The sequence below is a fragment of the Bathycoccus prasinos genome (genome assembly GCF_002220235.1).
Source record: "Bathycoccus prasinos genomic : Chromosome_4".
NCBI lineage: Eukaryota > Viridiplantae > Chlorophyta > Mamiellophyceae > Mamiellales > Bathycoccaceae > Bathycoccus > Bathycoccus prasinos.
This window is the reverse complement of record NC_024005.1, coordinates 662,832-681,567: the sequence shown is the minus strand read 5'-3', so window position 1 is coordinate 681,567 and position 18,736 is coordinate 662,832. Positions and strand designations below refer to the sequence as shown.

At 45.2% G+C, this 18,736-nt stretch overlaps 11 protein-coding genes across 11 annotated transcripts; 5 read left to right on the top strand and 6 right to left on the bottom strand.

Annotated features, from left to right (window-relative positions):
* Positions 1 to 659: 659 nt before the first annotated feature.
* Positions 660 to 1,172, top strand: Bathy04g03500 (predicted protein; the record flags this gene model as incomplete). The annotated part of the gene is made up of 1 exon (XM_007513571.1): positions 660 to 1,172. The coding sequence occupies one exon, from the start codon at positions 660 to 662 to the stop codon at positions 1,170 to 1,172; it is 513 nt and encodes a 170-aa protein (XP_007513633.1).
* Positions 1,173 to 1,304: 132 nt separating this feature from the next.
* Bathy04g03490 (predicted protein) lies at positions 1,305 to 4,076 on the bottom strand (the record flags this gene model as incomplete). Its single annotated transcript, XM_007513472.1, has 1 exon — positions 1,305 to 4,076. The coding sequence occupies one exon, from the start codon at positions 4,074 to 4,076 to the stop codon at positions 1,305 to 1,307; it is 2,772 nt and encodes a 923-aa protein (XP_007513534.1).
* A 299-nt stretch (positions 4,077 to 4,375) lies between these two features.
* Positions 4,376 to 5,677, top strand: Bathy04g03480 (V-type proton ATPase subunit C 1; the record flags this gene model as incomplete). Its single annotated transcript, XM_007513705.1, has 1 exon — positions 4,376 to 5,677. The coding sequence occupies one exon, from the start codon at positions 4,376 to 4,378 to the stop codon at positions 5,675 to 5,677; it is 1,302 nt and encodes a 433-aa protein (XP_007513767.1).
* An 88-nt stretch (positions 5,678 to 5,765) lies between these two features.
* Positions 5,766 to 7,331, bottom strand: Bathy04g03470 (unknown protein; the record flags this gene model as incomplete). The annotated part of the gene is made up of 1 exon (XM_007513429.1): positions 5,766 to 7,331. One exon carries the CDS (start codon positions 7,329 to 7,331, stop codon positions 5,766 to 5,768), a length of 1,566 nt encoding a protein of 521 aa, XP_007513491.1.
* A 662-nt stretch (positions 7,332 to 7,993) lies between these two features.
* Bathy04g03460 (predicted protein) lies at positions 7,994 to 8,956 on the bottom strand (the record flags this gene model as incomplete). The annotated part of the gene is made up of 1 exon (XM_007513691.1): positions 7,994 to 8,956. The coding sequence occupies one exon, from the start codon at positions 8,954 to 8,956 to the stop codon at positions 7,994 to 7,996; it is 963 nt and encodes a 320-aa protein (XP_007513753.1).
* A 254-nt stretch (positions 8,957 to 9,210) lies between these two features.
* On the bottom strand, positions 9,211 to 10,239 carry Bathy04g03450 (fructokinase; the record flags this gene model as incomplete). The annotated part of the gene is made up of 1 exon (XM_007513581.1): positions 9,211 to 10,239. One exon carries the CDS (start codon positions 10,237 to 10,239, stop codon positions 9,211 to 9,213), a length of 1,029 nt encoding a protein of 342 aa, XP_007513643.1.
* Positions 10,240 to 10,460: 221 nt separating this feature from the next.
* On the top strand, positions 10,461 to 11,179 carry Bathy04g03440 (60S ribosomal protein L37; the record flags this gene model as incomplete). Its single annotated transcript, XM_007513819.1, has 2 exons — positions 10,461 to 10,531; positions 10,969 to 11,179. 2 exons carry the CDS (start codon positions 10,461 to 10,463, stop codon positions 11,177 to 11,179), a joined length of 282 nt encoding a protein of 93 aa, XP_007513881.1.
* Positions 11,180 to 11,625: 446 nt separating this feature from the next.
* On the top strand, positions 11,626 to 12,588 carry Bathy04g03430 (antibiotic biosynthesis monooxygenase; the record flags this gene model as incomplete). Its single annotated transcript, XM_007513678.1, has 1 exon — positions 11,626 to 12,588. The coding sequence occupies one exon, from the start codon at positions 11,626 to 11,628 to the stop codon at positions 12,586 to 12,588; it is 963 nt and encodes a 320-aa protein (XP_007513740.1).
* Positions 12,589 to 12,682: 94 nt separating this feature from the next.
* On the bottom strand, positions 12,683 to 16,321 carry Bathy04g03420 (gamma-tubulin complex component 5-like (ISS); the record flags this gene model as incomplete). The annotated part of the gene is made up of 1 exon (XM_007513529.1): positions 12,683 to 16,321. One exon carries the CDS (start codon positions 16,319 to 16,321, stop codon positions 12,683 to 12,685), a length of 3,639 nt encoding a protein of 1,212 aa, XP_007513591.1.
* A 138-nt stretch (positions 16,322 to 16,459) lies between these two features.
* Bathy04g03410 (predicted protein) lies at positions 16,460 to 17,560 on the top strand (the record flags this gene model as incomplete). The annotated part of the gene is made up of 1 exon (XM_007513734.1): positions 16,460 to 17,560. The coding sequence occupies one exon, from the start codon at positions 16,460 to 16,462 to the stop codon at positions 17,558 to 17,560; it is 1,101 nt and encodes a 366-aa protein (XP_007513796.1).
* Positions 17,561 to 17,614: 54 nt separating this feature from the next.
* Bathy04g03400 (unknown protein) lies at positions 17,615 to 18,385 on the bottom strand (the record flags this gene model as incomplete). The annotated part of the gene is made up of 1 exon (XM_007513372.1): positions 17,615 to 18,385. The coding sequence occupies one exon, from the start codon at positions 18,383 to 18,385 to the stop codon at positions 17,615 to 17,617; it is 771 nt and encodes a 256-aa protein (XP_007513434.1).
* Positions 18,386 to 18,736: the final 351 nt, after the last annotated feature.

Here is an 18,736-nt window from a genome sequence, read left to right as displayed (position 1 = left end):
AAAAGATTTTTTGCGAAAATATTAAATATTACATACGAGCGTTAAAAACAAATAAATAGATATAGAAGCATCTGTGACATTTATTATTAAGTTCTAGATTAGTTGTGATTTATAAATATGCGAAACTAATTTTTTATGATAAATTTTGTAGGGAAAAATATTATTTTAAAAATTAATTTCCTAGAATCATCCCGAATATAAGATAAAAACAACATTATCCGGCTTTTCTACTCTCTTAAAAATTCATATATAAGGTTTTATTAAATTAATCGTGAATCGTTTGGGAATTTCATGGCTGAAAGATCTCTAAATACTCTGCAGATTTTTTTAAATAAATTAAAAATTAAAAAAATATTTTATATCCCCAGAAGATGAGTTTAAAGAAAAAACGACGAGTAATACAAATACAAATTAAATTTAGAGTTCCCATATCTATTGTGCTATCGGGAATCTTTATCTGGGGAAGAAAACGAAAGGGGATTTGGAATTTTAAAAAATAAAAATAAAAAGTAAAAAAAGTAAAAAACAAAGGCAAGGGAGAGAAAAGGAAGCAACAACCAAGCGTCACTCGCGACGTCTCTTTGTTTTGAAACCTTGTGGATGAAATGAACACGATATAAAACCATCATTCAAAGTAAAGTATCCTACAAAGTGCAACAATGTCGAACAATGCTAGGAGAGAAGGGCTGTCGACATTCAGTAAGCTTTCCCGGTATTTTAAGAAAGATGTGAAAGACATAATATGGCCGGACACGATGCCGAATCCGCCGAATTACGTCGAGAAGAAATATACCATCAAACAACACTTTCTGATTTGGAAGAAAGCGTTGGAGCTTTACGGAAAGAGTTGGAAGAGAGAGATAGGGGAAGGAGAAGATGGTGCGATGAAATCTGCCGCGCGAACGCACGGGGCAGGAAATGATCGCGACAAAAGAGAGAACGATAAGAAGCACGACGATTCTTCTTCTCCTTCTCTCGGTTCTGAATTGAACGAATTAGCTCACACGGCGAAGTCTGGATGGAGGCCTCTGGTAAAGTATTTATACGAGACGAGAGGCATAGCGTATAGAGACGGGGTGAGAGAATTCATTAAGGAGTATAGAATTGGTTATCGAGAAGCCATAGAATCTGAGAAAAAGAACAGCAGTAGTAGCAGCGGAAACAACGACTAAAGAAGAGGTAAAAACTGCGTCTCGACAACTGAAACGGTGGGATGCCAAACATTTAGTTTTAGAAAATGTGTACTTTTATTGTATTAATATGATAGCAATCACTAGCAGTACAAGTCTATTATGGTCAAAAAACTACTCGAATATGTTACGCATAAAATCCTTGAACCTCTTCGCGTACGCTTTTGGTGCCGCAACACTAATGCTAGTCGCTTTATATACTGCACCTTTAAAGCCTCTCTCTAATTTTTTGGGCGCCGAATACACTTGCAAAATATCTATGATGCCCAGGTTCAAAATCGCATCTCGTACACTCGGTTCTTCGTGCAACACTTTCATATCTTTCTCCGAAAGTGATTTAAACGACCGACCGGGAACACACACCGCGGCGAGCTGTTTCGGCAAACTGTTTGAGGAAAACTGCGTCACGCGATCCCCTACGACTTGGGCTATTTGTTCGTCTGCTCCTTTCCACGGTCTTTTCTCTTCGTTTCTCCTGCCTCCATGGTTGATGTATTTGAAAACTAAAGGTTTCGTGGACGTCGCTGCGACCGTTTCGAAAGCGCCAAAATTTTTCGACAGCTGTTTGTATATGTTTAGCGCCCAAGCGTATTCACTTTTTTTTCTATTCGGATTGGATTCGTCCCCATTCTCGGCGTCCTCATCGTCGTCATCGATGTCATACATATCGCTACTCTCAAAACTCGTCCTTTCGTTATTTCTATTTTTCACAAGGGTGGAAACGTCGTCATCGTAATCACCATCGGTCTCTGTATGCGAGTGGTTTCCTGGCATTTCAGTGTCTACTCCTGCACTCGATAACTGAGAATCTGAAAGCATAGATCCAGTTTTCGACTTTCGGTCTTTAGTATTCGTGTAATGCACACCGACTAACAAGGAATAATCCATAATGTTCAGTTCTTCTAATAGCTTCAGATCGAGCGAAACTTGGCGAATGAACAAGTCTCTCTTCGATTTCTCCAGCCTAAATTTGAATCCTAAATCCAAGTCTTTCAAGATAACTCCAGACTCCGTCGTCGATTCCAACGAATTTGCTTTCATTCTCTTTTCTATAGATGTGAACCTCCCTAAAGTGGAGCCTTTCAAATCATACGTGTCGTGAATTTCCAGAGAATCGCAAAACAAGTTCGCCATGACAATAAATCGAACCTTCTTCCCTTGACTCGGTTTCACCGAGAAGACGCCAAAGAACTTTGTCAACAAAGAGTCTTCGTTTTCTTGCATGTGTCTGTAATACTTTGGCAACATTTTCAACAAAGCCTTCATCTCGACTTTCCGCATAGTTTTAATGATGTAACGCTCGTCGGTTGAGGCAAAGAAAATTGAGCCAGACTTACCGGCAGAATTCATCTCTTTCAACGCTTGTTCGCCGCAGATGGAGAGCATAAACTCGGATTCATCGACGCCCCAGTCTCTTCGCAACCTTTTAAACACCTCTGGGGAATACAGTTTCCATTTAAAATCCGACGAGGAGTGCGGTGGTGTGATTTCAGAACCAATTCGAGGAAATCGAACTTTGAGATACGTATCAAAATCTGTCACCGTGAGAGGTTCGTAATCCTCGTTAGCGGTATCGTTTTCGTCCATGCTATTCCTGTTATCATCCGCAGTTAACACTGCTGCTGTTGTTTTATTCTTGTATGAAATTGACCAGACGACCCCTAATTGCAGCTGCGTCATTAATTCGTAACTGCGGTGACCTTTGAAAATAGTCTGTCCTCCGGCTTTCACTCTTCGCACCGATTGTGACCTCGAAGAGAACATTTTTTTGAAGAGATTTGCTTCACCAAACTCTTTGTACATCTTTGAAATCTTCATCGATGAACTCGATTGTAACTTTATCGACTGAGCGTTGTGTTGTTTCAACGAGTCTTGCATTCGTTTTCTGTGCTGCTTGAGCGCTTCCGGTAACTCCCCTTTCTTTTCCTCTCTGATTCGTTTACCGTTGTTATATTCGCACAAAATAAAAACTTCTTCGCCATCTGAGAAGGCACCAGGCCCGTGCATTTTATTGTTCTTCCATTTTCCGACGTAACAATTTCCGTTTTTCCAGGTGTACACGCCGTTCTCATTGAACGCTCCTCGAGAAAATTCACCGTCGTATCTGTCTCCCATTTCGTTGAAAACAATCGTTCCCCAACCGTGAAAAAATCCATCAACAAATTCGCCTTGGTACATGTCACCGTTCGCAAACCGAAATTGACCCGGCCCGTTTGGTTTTCCTTCGCGGTAGAGGCCTTCGTGCTGCGCGCACGCTTCACGCGAAGCAGAAGCAGAAGCATCTTTCGTTGTCTTTTGAGGCGCCGACGTAAACTTACCGAATCCCGAAAACTCTCCTCGCTCGTTAAAGTTGCCAATGTAGCTGCTCCCATCGGCTCTGACTAACTTCCCGTACCCTTTCCGATAGTATTCATAAATCGTCCCGTCCTTTTTATACGTGATTATTCCAGAGTCCGGTCTCTTTTTGCCTTGGAGTATTTGCGTACAGTTCCCCATAAACGCGTCTCCGTTCTTCCAAGTGTACGTGCTCGTCTCATCTGCAACCGGCACATTGCTCGTCTCGTTCCACTTTCCCTCGTACACGTCCCCGTTTTGTAAAACAATTTTTCTTCTGCTTCTTTTCGTCGCTTTCGTTTTGTTTCCTTCTCCTCCTTCTTCCTCTTCTTCTTCTTCTTCTTCTTCTTCTTCTTCTTCTTCTTCTTCTTCTTCTTCTTCTTCTTCTTCTTCTTCTTCGGAGGAAACAAAATGCCGTTGGAAAGGGAACGCATTCTCCTCCTTGACTTTTTGTTTTCGTCCCAGAGATTTCAGAACGTCTTCCGTGTTCCGATGGAACTTCTTGTTCGACGTCGGTGGCTTTGCCACGATTGCTTTCAGTCTGTTCAGCATTTCAACATTTCATGTTCTTCTTCTTCTCGTGTTCTTTTTCTCTTCTTCTAAATGCGTTTACTTTCGTCTGATGAGACTCTCCTTTGTAGGAGCGAGAGAAACTGAGCGATGAGAGAAAAGAGCTCTTCTGACGAGTGAAGTTTGTGCTTTTTTTGATCATGAGTTTTTCTTTTCACAAGAGTTTAGAAGATTCATTCATTCATCTCTTCTCATCAGACTTTATCATCTCTCGTCTTCATAAATAAAAATCATCGACAGCACGCAAGAGAGCGAACACAAAAAGAAGAAGAAGAAGACAAATGGAATCGTCGTCCTCGACATTTACGACGACGGCGTACTGGATCGTCTCCTTACCTCTGACGGAAAGAAACCACTCGATAAACGGCCAAACGATACAGGAGAGGAAAGACATCGCGTTTCAACTTTTAGAAGCGAAAACGAGAGGAAAGGAAAACGGAGAACTCTGCGCGAGAGAGAATCGGAAACTGTTCGTCCCGGAGCTGAAAATAGGAACGTTAGATTCGCTGTTGGCGTTGTCGGATGATTTACAAAAGATCAACGGGCAGATAGAAAACGTGACGCAGAAAATCAAGCGTCAGATTCAAGAGATTGGCGAACACTTTGCCAAAGAATCTCAACAACAGCGAAGAAGAGACAACATGGAAAATAATAACAATAGCAACAACAACAACGAAGCGTTCACCGCGCAGACAATTTTAACCGTAGATGGCGTTCCAACCGAGGAGTATCTCACGGACTTTAAATGGGACGAGGCTAAAAATCCAGCAAAGCGACAACTGAGAGAAACCGTGGAGAAGATAACCGAGCACGTCATGAAAATTGACGACGAGTTGAAGATGAAGTTGAGCGAGTACGTGATGGCGAAGAATTCGTTGTCAACGATTGCGAGGAAAACGCAAGGCTCGTTAGCGACGAGAGATTTAGGCGACGTCGTGAGAGAAGAGGACATGGTTGAAACGGAAAATTTGACGACTTTGTTGGTCACGATACCAAAGTTTTCGGCGCAAGACTGGCTGGATTCATACGAAACTTTGGCGCAGTTTGTTGTCCCTCGATCTTCCAAGATGTTGAAGGAAGAGAACGATTACTCCTTATTTACGGTGACCTTGTTTAGAAGAACGGTCGATTCATTTAAGAATGCCGTGAGAGAAAAGAATGGGGCGTTCCAAGTGCGAGAGTATAGCTACGACAAGGACAAAATTACGGAGAATAAAGAAGAGAAGCAAAGTTTAGAGGAGGAAGTCGAGACACGAAGAAACGAATTGTACGAGTGGTGTCAAACTTCGTACGGGGAAGTTGTTTCCTCGTGGATACACGTCGTCGTTGTTCGTTTGTTCGTGGAGAGTATTTTGAGATACGGTTTACCGCCGGCGTTTCAAGCGGTGATTATGCGACCGAAAGAACGACTAGAGAAAAAGCTTAGAAGTGTAATGAACGCGGCGTTCGGGAACGGGTCGAGTTCGCACTGGTCAGCTACCGAGAGTGGCGGCGGGAGCGGTGGAGGTGGTGGTGACGGATTAGGTGGAGAGCGAGGCGGAGACGATTGCTTTCCGTACGTTTCGTTCACGGTGACGTTATAAAATATTTTGTAGAAAACAGAAAGACTCGCAAAGTATATGCAATGATACATTAAAAGAAATAGCAGCAATGCTCTAATAACTCAAGCATCTATCCTCGAGAAAATAATTTACCCAACGCACCAGCCGCGGAAGATATATATCCAGGACCGGCGTCTTCATAATCGCTACTCTCATAATCGCTACTTCCGGAATATTCAGACGATTCGTAATCCGACTCTTCTTCGTCCGCAGAATGGAATCCTTCCGAGTCCGATTCATTTTGATTCTTTTTCGCTTTCGCTCTTGGTGAAGGAATTGGTGATACGGGAGTTGGAATTCCCGTCGCTTTAGCATGCTGGGCCCGTGCTTGTTCAAACTGAACAGAAGGTTCACCTCGGTTGTAAACGAATTCCGCGATATTTTTCCCTTCCAAAACAACTCTCGGCATTCCTCCCGTTGAAGATACCTTCATTGTTTTCACCTTTGATGCGATTGGATCGTTCGGCTCCGTCAATGCCCCCTGCAACGCTTCTTCTCTCGATTTCTTGTACTTTTCAATATCGTCGTCGATATCGGATTCGAGCTTTTCGATGACTGCGTCTGCATCCGCGCCTCGAATGATTTCCATAGCAGCGTCCGCTAAGATGTAATTACTCGCGATTAAAGCATCATACACGCGAACCAAGTGCTCGAATTTCAGATTTCGATCTGATTTGTGCTTCATCGTGGCCGATTTATCGAATAGTTTCGCGCCTAATTGCTCCGCTAAAAATAGGTCTCTTGCAATTTCCTTCTCCAATACTAACACGTCTAAGGCTTGGGTCGATAAGCGAAGTTGCGCCAAATCTTCTTCGTCGTATTCAGAGCCAAATGACATACTTTCCGCGTCACGACAAGCTTTAGATAAGTGCTTTTTCGTCTCTTCAATGTGCACGAAAAGTTTCTTGTACAACGTCAACGTTTTGTCCACAGAAAGTGTGCTCGCTTCGTTCTTCAATCGATTGAGTATTTTATGAACAGCTCCGTACGTTCGCATGCCATATTCACCGTATACTTTGAATTGTTTACCTCTCCACTGTATGTGAGTAGCTAACGCGGTGTCACCTCCAGTGAGAAGAGGATCGCTCAGTTTCAAAAATTCCGTCGCTTCCCTTATGTTCGTCGAGTTCTCCACCTCTCTCTCCACCTCAGCTACTTCCTTCTTCACATCAATAACATCCTTTGCTTGTCTCATTCCCGTAGATACCATCAGCGCCACTTCTCTCGCACGTCCTTCGCAGTTCATCTTGTGCTCCGTCGGTCCTACTTTGCCGAGCAACTCGTAAATCTTCTTGGCTCGCGTTAACTCCCTCACCGCAACCGCGCCACAATTTTCCTTCATCGTATCGTTGAGATCCGCCACGCCGAGCATGTACGAGCAATACGCTTCGCTTTCTAACTTTAACTTTGCATCTCCATAGTGTGCACACGCATCTTTAAACTCTTTGGCATGTCCGCATGCTTTCTTTAAGCGTTTCTTTGCGTGCGCTCTCTTCACGGCGTTCATCGGTCCGCCCATCAAGTTGTCGTCCTTTAACTCGTTCGCTAATGCCCAGCACCGTTCACTTTGCACTAACGGTATCAGCAGATCTCGGGATGGATCTTGAATCATAAAAGCACCGTCTTCTCCTCTCATTGGTTTCTTCTCGAACTTGTGTCTTTGTTTTTCGTTCCCTCCGCCTGGCGGCAAGTCCTTCTTGTGGCAGAAATTTTGGGAAGTTTTGTACAGCCTCCGAAGTCTGCGCGCGCAATACTGACGATACCGTCGATAGTCCCCGTGTCGTAATCCTTGCTCGCGATGAGAGACTTTCAAAATCTAAGGTTTAAGAAGAGTGGTAGAGTGGGATGATGGTAAAAAGTATCGTCAGTTTCATCTTCTGCATCACCATCATCATTCGAGGGGGAGGGAGGGGAGAAAGAGAAAACAGATCGAGAAAAAATGGGAGAAAGAGGACAAAACAAAAGAAAACAGCAGAACACGAGAGAGACTCACCTTGACGATATCGAGCGAGACGCCAGACGTTCTTTCGGGTTTCGCTTCGCCCATGGTCGCATCTTCTCCCATGATGAATGAAGGGTGTTATTATCGATGAGACTACTCAAATTCTGAGGTACAAAAACACGAGTTTCGCGAGTCTCCCTTTAAACTCGAGTCTTTGCAACACTTTTACGTGGAAATTCAGGGCTTAACTAAGATGGAAAAAGAAAGAGAAAAAATGCGGGCAGTTTTGCCATTCTTTTACAAAACGAATACACAGAAATTTTCAGTTCGAGTACATGGGTATATATCTTAAGAAATTAAATTGCATTGATAGCCTTCAACATCGCCGTGTGCTTCGGGAACGGGTCGTCTTTGCTCTGTTGCATCGTCTGCGTGGACAAATTGTAGAAGAAGCCGTTTCTCCACTCAAACTCTTTCACCGCGGTTGGGAAGTGCGCAACAGAGTCCGCGTACGCTAATAATCGCTCCAAAGTTCCCGCTTCGAACGTGACGTCGTTAATATCCGCCACACCTTGGACGAGTTCCTTGATGAGTCCTTCGACTTCGCTCTTGTGCGTGGTAGCCACGTCGCCGACGGTAGCGCCGGGATGTTGGGCACCGACTAACATGAACGCAGAAATCCAGATTAACTTTTCAAGCATCGAAGCTCGATATTTCGCTGCATCTTTCACGTGACACGATAAATCACCGTTGTGAAATCTCGCGGCGACCTGGTCGCTCCACTTACCAGTAACGGCAGTTAATCCCTCCGGATTGACGCTCGTCACGCCATCCGTCGGTTTCTCTCCGAACTTGGCGACTGCGAAATAAATAAGCGCTTGCGTGTTCTTTTCCAACCCTTTGGACTGTAAGAATGAATCTAAGTATCCGTTTTGCATGAAGATCAAATCCTCGCGTCGATTAGCGGGCGTTTTCTCGATGACAGTCTCTAAAACATCGTTCCTTGTGCACACGAAAATTGGGCCAGAACTGGGCGAGGAAGGAAACTCGTCGTCTCTTTTGACGATTACGTCCCCTTCAACGCCCATATCGAATAACGCCTGTCCAACGCGGCCGCCGCCGATAATAATAGCCGGTTCAACTTTATTCGATGAGGATGCCATCACGGTTGCTGTTACTTTTCTTCCTCTTGATGTTCTTCTCACGGCAAGGTTGGAAGACTTTTTCGATGAAGATGATGATGCACAAATCGCTGCTCTCGTCGTCGTCGTCGTCGTCGAAGATGAAGACTGTTGAAGGACAGAAGGAGTAAATGCCATTTCTGAGCACAAAACTTTCTTATTCACAGGCGTGAACTCGAGCGAGTGAGTGAGATGTGGAGGAGACCGAGTGGAAGAGTGACAAAAGAGTTTCACTTTAAGGAGAAAAAAAAGATATCTGAACACGTGTTCGTTTTTGGCTGCAGCCGAGAAGAGAGAAAAGGAAAAACTACCGTGTGTGTATTTGGAAAATACGACTGTTCACGTATTTATTATTCAGCGTACGTCCCTTAAACGTTACACACAATTCAATGTCATCTTTGCAAATACGCCATTTCAGCCAAGTATAAACTACCGATAATACCGGCAGTATCGCCCCAGCGCGAGGGACCGATTAATTTTTCTAAACCTTTTTTCGATTGCACGCGGTCGACGCCGATGTACCCGCCGAGAAGTTCGTAGACTTTTTCGCGAATTTTCGGGAACAAAACGGTTCTTCGCATGACTCCGCCTGATAACACAATTTTTTCCGGACTAGCTACTAACAATAACGTGGCGCATAACCCTCCGAGATGGTGCGCACACTTTTCCCAAATGATATCGTCGTCCGAAAGTAGCTTCAACTCCTCGAGCGTGCAGTTCGCTCGTTTCGCCAGCGCGACTGAACTCGCCATGCCTTCGACGCACGCAGAGCCGTGGAACGGACACGTGCCTTCGAAATGATCATAAACTATATTTTCATTGTCATCGACTTTACTCTTTTCTGTGTTCGTTGGTGGTGGGAATTGCCACTTATCTGGCGTGTTGGAAATATGACCGGCTTCCGGGTGGAGTAAGCCGTGGACGGGCTTACTGTTTATAACCAAACCTACACCGATACCGGTGCCTACGGTGATGTACGCGCACGATTCTATTTTCTCTTCTTCTTCTTCTTTCTTTTCGTTATTCTTATTAGTATTATTATGATACGCAAACTCAGCCATCGCCGGCGCGTTGACGTCCGTATCGAAACCAATCGGCACGTCCGCCCATTTGGTATCTTTCCCGGCTAAAATTCCTAAAATATTTGTATCTTTCCATTGTAACTTGGGCGTCGTCGTGATGTATCCGTACTTCTCTTTCGTCTCGTTCAACTCGAGCGGTCCAAAACAAGATATCCCAAGCGCATCGAACGGGTACAATTGGTCTAATATCTCCTTCACTTTCTGCAACGTCTCCTCCGCGGAAGTCGTTGGTATCTCGAATCTTTCCTCGACGTGCGACCAATCGTCTCCGTCTTCGGAGAGCGCGACGACAAAAGTCGTGCCGCCGCCTTCCACGCCGACTCTTCTCCTTTTTCCCATCCTTTAGTGCGTGTATTATGTGTGTCGCGCGTGTTCGTGTTCAGTAGTAGTTTTGACGTTGATGATGAGCGCAGTAGTAGCTTATTAGCAAAAGAGGAAGAAACCCAAGACCAGTTTTGATGTGATGAGAACGAAAAAATGAAAAAATTTCTTGTTTTTTGAGAGTCTCCTTTCTCCTTCATCTTCACTTTAGAATTTGCGCGTACTCGTACATATAAAACATGGGTAAGAAAGGAAAAGGCACCGGGTCTTTCGGTAAACGAAAGAACAAATCCCACACTTTGTGCAGAAGGTACGCGTTAGATATCGTCGTCATCGATCGGGTACTCCCGCGAGAGTCTCTTTCGGAAAGGAATCCGGATGATGCTCTTTTTTTCCTCCTTCTCCGCCTCTTTTTAAGGCGTCCGACGGAGATGCGTGGAGGGCTTTTTGTGATTTTGTCGCGCGCTCAGGATGCGCGCGCGAAGGTTAAGGAAGACAAAAGAGTGAATATTTGCGCGATGGAATAGTGTTTACGCGCGTATATTTCGCGACTTTGTGTTTCATCTTCGCGCGTGCGCGTGTGCGCGGGAGAGTTGGATTCGCGCGCACGCAAATCATCGCCCCCGAAAGCCCAAAATCTGTCTGTGGTTTTCACCGTCGGGTCATATATAAATCTCCCTCTGTCTCTTTTGTTTGTTTTGGTTTGTTACTGACGTTCATTCTCCTCCTTCTCTCGCGATGAAACAGATGTGGGCGCAGATCGTATCACATCCAAAAGTCGACGTGCTCGTCGTGCGGCTACCCAGCCGCGAAGACTCGTGGGTACAACTGGTCGGTGAAGGCTAAGGGAAGATCCACCACTGGTACTGGGAGAATGCGATACATTAAATCCTTGCCGAGACGATTCAAGAATGGATTCAGAGAAGGTACTGAAGCGACGAAGAAAGCGTCTGCTTAATGATTGGGGTTATAGTAGAGAGACTTTAGTAGCATATTTTGTTAATAATATATAAATATGGACGTCTCAACGCGAGACGCGGTTCAGCGAGAGATGAGTTTGACCAGAGCGAGTTTTCGCTCTCTCTCACTCTCTCGCTGAGCCGCCTCGAGCCGAGAGGTGTTCGTGTACCTAGTAGGAAACATATAAATCAACTTTTTCACGTGAACACGCGTGCGCAGAACATCGCGCTCCCTTCGTTCCGCGTGGATGGCCTTTGTTTGTGCTTTTTTTCACGTAACACGGCAAAACTATGTATGCCCATACTTTTGTTTCCTCAAAAATTTTCTCTCTTTCCTCTTTCCTCTGTCTTTCTTTTCTCAAGACGATTGAAAAATATTTTGGAAGTTGGAAGAAGTTGCTTCTGTCTGTCCGGAAACCGTCAAAATCGAAACGTCATCGCAAATATGTCTGCCTCACTCGCGTCTGCCTCGTCGTCGTTCTTTGCCCCGTCGTCGTCGCTCGTCGGTCGCGGGTCATCATCTAATAACAACAAGAAACGTGTCCTCGGGAAAAACTCCTCGTTCACCGTGCAGGCCAACGCAGACATGATGAAAGAAGTCGGCACCGCGGTGTTGTCTAAGGACTCGGTGAAAGCGGAGAGATATGTCGCATCGAACAGATTTAAGTTACAGAAAGGCAAAGGCCCGCAATTCGAGAAGAGATGGGCGGAGAGAAAAAGTCGACTCTCGAAACTCGATGGTTTCCGATTCTTCACCTTGATGAGACGAGTGAGCGAAGGAAGAGGAGATGAGGAAGAGAGCGACTACGTGTCGCTAACCATATGGAGCAACAAGGAGAACTTTGACGCTTGGAGAACGGGAGAGGCGTTTAAGGAAGCGCACGGCGGAGGGACTATCTTCGGCTTCGCAGAAATGCTGATCTCGTCGTTGATGGTTCTGAAAGGTGGACCAAAGCCAGCGTTTTATGACGGTTTAATGCCGTTATCGACGTCTCCGGACGCGCTCATCAACGAATGGCAACAAGCAGACGGGTGGAGATCTGTCGTGGCGGATGGTAAAACCCCATTAAAATCGGACGTGTACGTCGCAATGAATAGATTCAAAGTATTTCCAGGTTCCGAGGTTGCCTTTGAACAGCGATGGTCCCAACGTGAATCGGATTTACAAAACTGCGAAGGCTTTCAAACGTTCGTACTTTTGAGAAGAGACGCGCTTCAAGCTGACGACGGCTACAACTATTCGACTCTTACGGTCTGGAAAGACGAAGCATCTTTTCAAAAATGGCGCGAGGGGTCCAGTAAAAAAGCGCACGCAAAAGCAGACCAAGCTAAGCCGTTATTCGAGATGCCACCGAGTCCTATCTTTTATGAAGGCGTCTTGGCGCTCATCGATCCTCAAGGCGCTTAAATGAATACGAGTAGTAAAACAATTCATTGTAAATCCCACGCATGCTTAAACAGTACTATTAACTAAAAAGTCGTAAGCTATATATCTATTTAGACTAATTTCTATAATAATTGTTGAAGTTCAACTGCTCGTAGAGGCTTTCGGCATCATCCGATTCAGCGTCGAGGTTCTTTAAGATTTTCAAAACGTTTGCTCTGGCGACGGTGAATTTTTTCTCCATTCTTCTCATCGAGAGCTCGCGTAATTTTACTCCAACGTCACCTCCCTCTTCTTCTTCTTGCCGACGCACGTTTCCGAACTCAGTAGCAATGGTCAAGATAATTTTAATATGAGTCGATAAGAGCGACCAAGTTGAATCCGGAGTCGCCAACGCGACTCGAGAAATGTTGTCCAAATACACTTCGTGAGCCAATTTTACATCATCGATGGATTGCGCGGAGTCATCGATGAACTCAAGTAGACGATTCCACTCCACCGACAAGATTTTCGTAGTCACAAACGTACGCAACGTCAGCACAAAATGTTTCAGCTCAATTTCGAGCGACGATGAGATAGATAAAGTTATTCCAGACGTGGAGGGCGACGGCTCTGTTCTCCTTCTATTTTCAGATGTCCATTGCGAGAGGACGCCATAATCCAACGAACGCTGCGCAAATCTCAGCTGCAAGAGATACTTGAACACTTCATTATATTTGGATAACGAAACTGCATCGCAAATTAAGCTCGCCGCGATAGCGTTGCTGTTTGTACTCAACGCAGCGTGGGTCTTCTTCTTTTGGTAAATGATGTTTAAATCCGTTAGCGCTTGAAGTTCCTCGCTTCCTTTATATTCGTCGTCGTCGTTATCTAGACTCGGACGTGCATAAAATACTTGAACTCGAAATTCTTCTCTTTTATTACCAACTGATTCACGACTTCCAAACGTGCTCTCGTTCGTATGTTCGAGAATTGCGTCTCTTAACACTTCGGTCAATCTGGTGGTATCAAAACGCACTATTGCTTCTCCCATTGACTCGCCGATTTCACCACTCTCCTCATCACGACGACGGCGAATACTCTCAAACTCTTCAAAGACATGGTTGGAAAAGTATAAAGCAACTTCTCCGCATCCACCCAGAAACAATGCTCGCAACTTTGTGAGCTCTGCTTTTACTCCGTACGCCGATTTCAATTTTTCCAAGGCCTGATCGCTCGCATTCATCGCCGCCAGACGAATTTGGTGTAACATCGACTTCGAAACCAACGTATTCACGGGAATACCCAGAGTTGTGCACGTATCATTATCGAAATACGTCGAAGCCCAATTTATGAAATCGTAACATTCGCTAAAAGTCGTTTTCGTCGTCTCTTTGGATGAATGAGAAAAATGCGCGCTCTTTCTACTTCGAGCTTTCGTCAACGAGACAATGCTTTTCAAATCTGAAAGCAGAGCATCTTCGGTGCTAAAAGCTGCGTCATTATCGTCGCCTTGACTTTGCGCAGGGTCCTGTTCGATTTGAACAGGTGCATCCGTCCGCAAAGTTCTCGTGGAAGCGGCTATAGTGTCGTCGTTGATGTCGTTCTCGTCCTTATTTTCTAATGATGTGCGCAAAAGAAGAAGCGCTTTCAATTCTGAAATCATCTTCGGAACAAACGTCAACTTTTTACCAGCTTGATTTTGAACGTCATCGTCGCCGTCATCGTCGGCAAATTTCATCCTCGAGAACTCTCTATAAATACCCGCGTTCAAAATATCTTCGGCTACTGACTTGAAAAAAACAGGCACATCCTTATCTTCGCGCAAATACCATCCTTCTCTCCACCGCGTCGATTTCTTCCAGTCGACGAATATCTCAGGACTCGTCAAAATCCCATAATTAATCCAAACATCTAGAGCATTAAAATATGACGTTGAACTGCTAAAGAAGCACCTAAAAACAATCGAAAATTCATCGAGGCTCCCCGATAATCCGTTATATTCGTTCATGAGATTATATAGCATCGATAAAATAGTTGAAGACGCAGTCGCGGGATGCGCAAACTTTCCAACCGAACTCTTCGGTCCAGGACTGCACATGTCCGCTATTCGCTGTAAACACGATGCCTTTCTTGCAAGTTTCCTGCTTTCAATGGACAAGCGAAGCAACGTAGGCGCAGAAAACGCGTCCGCGTGTGCGCTCGCTCTTCGCGATGCTTCGAACAACTCGTCAAATCCATGTTGAATTTCTGCTTTCATCTTCATCAACGCGCTCACGAACGCTTGAACAGTCGGACTTTGTTTACCTTCAACCGCGAACAAATTACTCAAGTTTTTCAATCGCTCTTTGACTCTTCCAATGTCTTCAAATACATCCATAATTTGCTTACTCGTTTTCAGAACGTTCGTTAATGCACTTTTTGAAACGTGCGGTATTTCCATCGATTCAATATCAAAATTAGCAACGCCTCCAGAGGCAATCGCATTCAAAGTTCTGGAAACGACCAAAGATTCTCCAACAGTCGTCGTAAATTTCCTCATTCTACCTCGGTCTACACGTAAAGAGAAGAACGATATATCTATCTTGTCCTTCTTCTCAGTACTATTGCGCAACTTTCGAAGCATTCTCCGAGCTCGTTCCATTTGCGCAAATGAAGCTCGCGAAATTTTCCTTGCGTTTTCATGACTTGTCGACGAAGTGCCGAGGGTATTCTTCCCACTGCTGCCGTGAAATTCACGCATTTCTAAACTCTCCTCATCGATACCATCAGGAAGTGATCTCCAAGAAAAACCAGGATCTTCTTCGTTTGCATTTTCTTCATCCTCGTCCCTGATTCGAATCGAATACCCATCGCCATCATCCTCTTCGATATCATCGTCCGAGAAAGATACTTCGTCGTCATTGTCTGAAGATAACGATTCAAACGAGAATGTCGAAGTGTTATCATCACTCCTGTTTTCCGTCTTCTTCTCTGTCTCGATTTTTGTTTGTTTTGGTGTGCTCATGCCTCCTCCTCTTCTTCTTCTTCTTACATCTTCCTCCTCGTCGTCTGTGTCGAACCACTCCGAAAGCGAGGAATCCGACGACGACGACTCTCCGCGTCTATTCTTCTTTTTACTCCGTTCTTGCGAAGAATTCGTTCTCGCTGTTGATATTTCTGGAAGTCGCACCGTGTCTTCTACCGACGATGCGTGCTCTTCTTGCTCTCTTCGTTCTTGTTGTCGTCGTCGTCGTTCTCGCCTTTCTCTTTCTTTGTCTTCCAACGACTTCAATAATGAAGAACTGGATGGTTCGTACGCGCTCTTCATCGGCTTCCCCGCGCTCCTCAACAAAAATAAGGCTACTCTCGACCAAAACTCCTCGTCGTCTTCGTCTTCGTACGTAAATTTCCTTCGATTTCTCTCGTTCTCTCTCTCCAACGCGTCGAAAAGCACAGTCAACGAATATCTCTTGCTCATTTGCGCTTCCCGAGCGAAACGGTCCAGAATATCCAAGCACTCTCGCTTCACCTCTTCTTTGGACGTGGTCGAATTCATCGACGTCGATGCCAGACGACAGTTCGTTCGACAGAATTCAACGCATTTCACGTAGTTCTCTTCCGCTAACTGTTCGTCTTCGATGTTATCGCCGCTGATAATCTCTCTCGGGAGAATGCGTTCCACGAGTGTCTCGCACAACTCGGTCACTTTTTTCTTCCTGTCTTCCAGAAAGTGAGAGGATGAGGAGGCTGTTTTCGAGGGAGTCGTCGCCCCTGACGCTCTCATCGTCGTCGACATTATTTCAATAACGAGAAGGAGAGTCGTTGTTCTCTCGTCATCGTCGCTGCTTTTCGCGCAACAAAGCAAGTGAGTGAATGAATGAAGAAGAAGAAGAAGTTTTTTTCTTGTTTTTTCTTGTTTTTTTGAATTTCCAACATGTCCAACAGAAATCTGCTTTGCTTGCTTTCTCGTCAAAAAGAAAATCCTCCTCCCGCAAAAGCATTTGTAGTAATACAGATGATGATGTCTTCTCCTCCTCCTCCTCCTTCTGTTTCTCTTTCTACTCTTTCTGCGAAGACGATGATTTTGACGAGGACGATTCAGACGACGAGAAAAACGCGACGAGGACGACGAGAACGACGGAGTTTCTCTTCTTCTTCTTCTTCTTCTGCTTTGACATCGAAAACGTTGAAAACGAAATCGACGACGACAACGAGAAGAGAAGGGAGAAGAAGAAGAAGAGGAAGAAGAGAAAGCACTTTTCGAACGCGCGCGAACGAGGACGACGAAGATTTCGCTATTTTCCGGTTTACGCTCGGAATTCCCGGTTTCGACGATGGGGATATCCCGAGAGTGTTGGGTGTGCTCGCCGGGGCGCTGTTACTAGCGAACCACGCGAGTAGTGGCAACGTATCCTCCGCGCAGAGCAGAGCAGAGTTGATTGGTGCGTTGTTAGTGTGCGGGTGCTTTTACGCCCCGGAGTTGGGACGAAGAATACAAGAAGCGACGACTGGATCGTCCTCTTCGTCAAAGAAGAACTCGGTGGATATGCTCGGTGGGTCCTCGCAGTTTTTAGTGGAAGAGTCGTACAAGGAGACGAAGAACACGAACTACGCGTGGGCGAGTTACGCGGCGTTGACAAACACAAACGCGAAAGGCGTCGCGTTCTTTGAAGACACAAACGAAGGGAAGCTGATGATGACTGTAGCGAGAGGTAGCGTTAGAACGATAGAAGATGGCGCGAGTGCTAGTAGTAATAGTGAGGTGTTGAGAAAGTTAGCGAAGGGATTTAGTTACGATAGATTAGACGTGAAGGAGGATGGGAATTTGTACTTGTCGAGCAGGATGGAGTTAGACGCGGCGGAGGCAAATCGGTGGGAATTTTTACCACCGGGTGCGGAATCCGCTGTAGTGAGACGAGCAAAAACGGGATCGAAAGGCGTGGTAGTCGCGTATTCGGATCAACCGAGAGCGTTTAATGCAAAAGCGAGATTGTGGTTGGGAGCTTTAGCCGAGAAAATGTCTACGAGTGATTAGCTTTGTTCCACCGAGCGGCGTGAACGTGTGTATTCTTATCGTCTTACAAATATTTTAATGGACGATTTTTCTCCATTTTAGTTGCAATCCGGGCTTCTTACTCGTAGAATCGTTCGGAGTAACGAGCGTTAAAACAGTTTTATCCTTATTCAAATGAAATTTACGGACGAGAAGGAGTTTCGTATCCCGGACATCTTTTTTCAAGTGTCTCGAACGCATCTCTTTTTCCGTAAACGTTTTTATATTCTCAGAGCACTTTATGACGTCGTGTTCGACGTATCCAATACTGTCGCTATAGTCATCATCATCAGGTGAAACGAAAATTATCTTTTCAAACGCAGTTCCTTCGGACGATACAAAGTCTGCGTCGCTGTACGTTCCGGAATAGAACATTATCTGCGACAATTTTTTCTTCGGCACGCAGAGGCGAGCGACGAATTGAAACACGCGCAAGAACATTTTCATCGCGAGAAAGTGGCTCAACGCAATCGCGCGAGAGAAAAATCGACCACCACGATTCGCGCTCTCGTCGCGTTCATTCAAAACGAGTCTCACGTCTTTCAGTCGAATTTCAAACTCGACGGACATCTCCTTCTTCTTTGTCTTCTTCTTCTTCCGTTTTGAGGCGTTTTTGGGACTGTTGATCTCGTCGTCGTCGTCGCATGTGTACTTCAGCTCTCCAAAACCGTCGTCTCCTTGTTCTTCTCGTGCGTTCTCATCACTGCGAGCGTTGTTGGCGTGCCACCACACGTCGCCGCGAACGTTCCCAGATATCGCCTCCAGATTCCATTCGCCCACTAAGAAGTTTTGATCACGGTTGATCATTCTTGTTGTCGTTAATGTTGTTCTGATCAGAAGGAAAAATTGTACGCATCAATAAACGTTTTTTTCTTCCAAGACAAGACAAAAAGTTCGATCAAACCACAAACTCGTACCAAAAAATTAATAAAAGGAAAACGCTTCTTTTGCTCTTCTTCAGAAAAAAATCGCACCGCAATCGATCACGCGCTGGATTCCTTTTCCAGACAAAGAACAGTAGGAAACAGTAGAGTAAATAAATTCTCTCTTCTCTGCTCGTGGTGCTTATTCGATCGTCGCGCTCATTTTGAAGAGCGAGCGGGGAGCGAGAGCGAGCGAGAGAGACATTTTGCTGCATCTCTGCTGCCTCGAGATTGG